This window comes from Cladophialophora immunda (assembly GCF_000835495.1).
Source record: "Cladophialophora immunda strain CBS 83496 unplaced genomic scaffold supercont1.4, whole genome shotgun sequence".
Taxonomy (NCBI): domain Eukaryota; kingdom Fungi; phylum Ascomycota; class Eurotiomycetes; order Chaetothyriales; family Herpotrichiellaceae; genus Cladophialophora; species Cladophialophora immunda.
In genome coordinates this window covers 5,168,868-5,172,283 of record NW_015622544.1, presented here as the reverse complement: position 1 = coordinate 5,172,283, position 3,416 = coordinate 5,168,868, and the positions used below count along the sequence as shown (strand labels likewise).

General features: G+C 50.8%; 1 protein-coding gene across 1 annotated transcript in view; it reads left to right on the top strand.

The window, feature by feature from the left end:
* The window catches only part of PV07_08106 (uncharacterized protein), a 4,325-nt gene continuing 909 nt past the window's right edge, over positions 1 to 3,416 (top strand). The window contains exon 1 of the mRNA XM_016395237.1: positions 1 to 3,393. Within this exon, the coding sequence (XP_016248656.1) occupies positions 481 to 3,393 (2,913 nt within the window). The 5' untranslated portion in view covers positions 1 to 480. The remainder of the gene's footprint in view (positions 3,394 to 3,416) is intronic.

Sequence of the window (3,416 nt, the reverse complement as noted above, 5' to 3'; positions counted from 1 at the left end):
CTGTGTTCTTCTCCTCGGTTTTGGAAAATGGTCCACTGCTCGACCGTAGTGATCTGAGTTATCTATCGCCCCGCGCCACAATGCCTGAGGCGGTGTTGGTCTCGGCGTCCATGTCATTTCGCCTGCGACTCGCTGACGAAGTGCCTGCGGCCTCATCCAGACCAGGGGCGATGTCTGGATATACACCCTCAGCCTGATCGGACACCCTTCACGATGCCTTCCACAGACGCATTCATGGGCGGCCATCTGCCTGACGTATTGCTGACCGGTGTCACCACGCCCACCCTTTATTGAACAACGACGCGAGAGTGTCCTCAAGGGAAAACTGACCACTATCCCAGCTTTCTGCTCGATTCGAGAGAGACAGACACTTCCCCCAGGGTTATTTCAATTAACCGAGCCTCCTTGAACGACAACTGCTGGACCTCCCTAAGCTAGTTGATGGGCCTTCATTGACTGCGCAAGAGCGAATGCCGCACGATGCGCCTGTTGTATTTCGACGACCACGGCGCGCTCCGCCTGACCGACGACCTTCACGACAACGTCCCTGCCTATGCCATTCTCTCCCATACCTGGGGAGACGACAAAGATGAGGTCGCTTTCGACGACCTCAAAAGCGAATCGTGGAAGAACAAGGCGGGCAGCGCGAAGATTGGGTTCTGCGGCGAACAAGCTAAAAAAGACAAGCTGGAACACTTCTGGGTGGACACATGTTGTATTAATAAAAACAATCAAAATGAACTGTCCCAAGCCATTACAATGATGTTTGGCTGGTATCGGGATGCGCAAAAGTGCTATGTCTATCTCTCTGGTGTAAGAGCCGAAGAGAATGGCAATACTGACAGTGGGCAAAGCACATGGGAACCCAACTTCCGGAGGAGTCGATGGTTTACACGAGGCTGGACGCTGCAAGAGCTTCTGGCTCCTGACAACGTCGAATTCTTCTCGGAGGAAGGGAAATTCTTGGGTACGAAGCAGACGCTGGCACAGTCAATCCACGAGGTCACAACCATTCCTCTCGCTGCTTTGTGTGGTACACCTCTCGCCCAATTTCCAATTGACGAAAAATTACGTTGGACGGAAAGGCGCGAGACCAAAAAAAAAGAGGACGGAGCATATTGTCTACTCGGGATTTTCAATGTCTTTATGACGCTTAACTATGGCGAGGGCGACAACGCGTTCTGCCGACTACGGGGAAAAATCAACAAAAAGTTTGGCAGTAATGTCGCTGCCCGCCTTGGTGCTGCTGGCGAGGTCAGGTCACCAAGATTGTGCCAGAGCCCAGCACCGCTCAATGGTATTACTAACCTCCCTAAGCGCCCGTCCGACTTCGATCAGTTAGCACAAGCACGCCGATCGAGCGTGCCAAGGCCTGCAAAACGGGCCAGGACTTCGTGCAATACGAATACCTTTGGCTCGGGAGACAGTTTTCCGTCTGGCAGCACTACTATATCGCATATGGGAAGCGCGAGTAGCCACATTCAGCAGTCACACCAGGATGCGCGACACGACACCTTGATAATTAGCGAAGACAAGTACAATGCCCTCCTCAAATCCCTCCTGTTCGAGCGAATCAATTTTCGTGTCGATAACGTCAGGAAACCGCTGTTGTCAACCTGCCAGTGGCTCTTCCGCCATCCGCATTTCCAGACATGGTATGAGAGTGGCTGCTCGGCTCAACACAGTGGCTTCCTGTGGATTAAGGGCAAACCTGGTTGCGGTAAGTCGACGCTCATGAAGGTTCTTTTCGAATGGGCTCGTAAGCGAAAGAGCAAAGATCATGGCCGGCAAACCGTGGTTCCTTACTTCTTCAACGCCCGAGCTTCTGCTTTTCTTGAGAAGTCAAGCTTGGGTCTGTACCGCACAGTCGTGTATCACCTTCTCTCGTCGTATCCAAAGCTCGGCACTTTATTTGCGGAAAAGTTCGCTTTCAAAGACCCAGGCCCACTAGGGGAGGAATGGACCGTGGAAGAATTACAAGAATTTCTGATGGATGCTGTTGAGTCGAACGAGTCATTCGGACTGTGCCTGCTGATTGACGCGCTCGACGAGGCGGAGTACGAGGATGATGTTCGAGATATGATCCACTTTTTGGTACACCTGTCCGACCGCGCATCAGCCTCCGACAGCTCTTGCAAACTCCGCATCTGCCTTTCAAGTCGTCACTATCCCCACATCAACATCACTACAGGACTGTCGTTGGTCGTCGAAGATCAACTTGAGCATGACCAGGATATCGATTATTTCATCACCAAAGAATTAACATGCCATGATGGTCATGAAAAGGACGAGCTTCGAGCCGAGATACTGGAAAAATCGGCACGCATCTTTCTTTGGGTCGTCCTTGTCGTGAAGATAATGAACAAACTCGACGAGCGCGGAGTACCTTTATCAGACATGAAGACTCAGCTTAGATCGATTCCAGCAGATCTCAAAGACCTATTTCGAAAGATCTTGAAGAAAAGCGGCCACGAGATCGGAAAAAGCGTACTTCTCTTCCAGTGGATGCTTTTTAGCGTGCGTCCACTTCAACCGGCAGAATTGATTGTTGCAATGCAATACTCTGAGCCGCTAGATGACCAGCAAAGTCCCTCCCCTATGGACATCTCTATCCCTGATCCCAAGCGTCTCACCAAATTGATCCTCAACCATTCACGCGGTCTTGTTGAAGTTGTCGAAGTCGGCCCATCACAAGCAGCGACAGTCCAATTCATACATGAGACCGTTCGCGAATTCCTATTGAAAGAGAATGGCTTGGCATCAATTTCCCAAGGTCTTGCCGCGAATGTTGCGGGAATCAGCCATCAAGTTCTGCGGATTGCATGTCTCCGCTGTATTTCGATGAATGACATGCCGAAGGAATACGAACATTACTGTGAGGCCAGTCACAAGACTAATGCCTCCCTGGACATCTTCAGATCTGCTATGCGTGAGAAACTGCCCTTTCTCGACTATGCGATTGCACATCTTCTGGAGCACGCTGAACAAGCGCAGAAGAACGATGTTTCTCAGCAGGATTTTCTGAAAAGTCAAATTGATGCGAACGGTCTCTGGGTGGACTCGCATAGACACTGGTGGAACGCCCTCGAGCGGTACAAGTCTAGGAAGGTCAAGCCTAATGTGACTTTGATATACTTCGTTGCGGAGCAGAAATACTCACACTTGCTTGCAGTGTTACTTAGCATATCAAACGCTATTAACACATCTTGTGGAAAATATGGGTCTGTCTTACAGATATCATCCTATTATGGCTCTCAAGAGACGGTGAAGACACTACTCGACAAGGGTGCCGATGTCAACGCACAAGGAGGCCCGTATGGTAACGCACTACAGGCGGCATCACAGGGTGGCCACGAGAAGACAGTGCAGATACTCCTCGACAAGGGTGCCGATGTTAACGCACAAGGAGGCCCGTA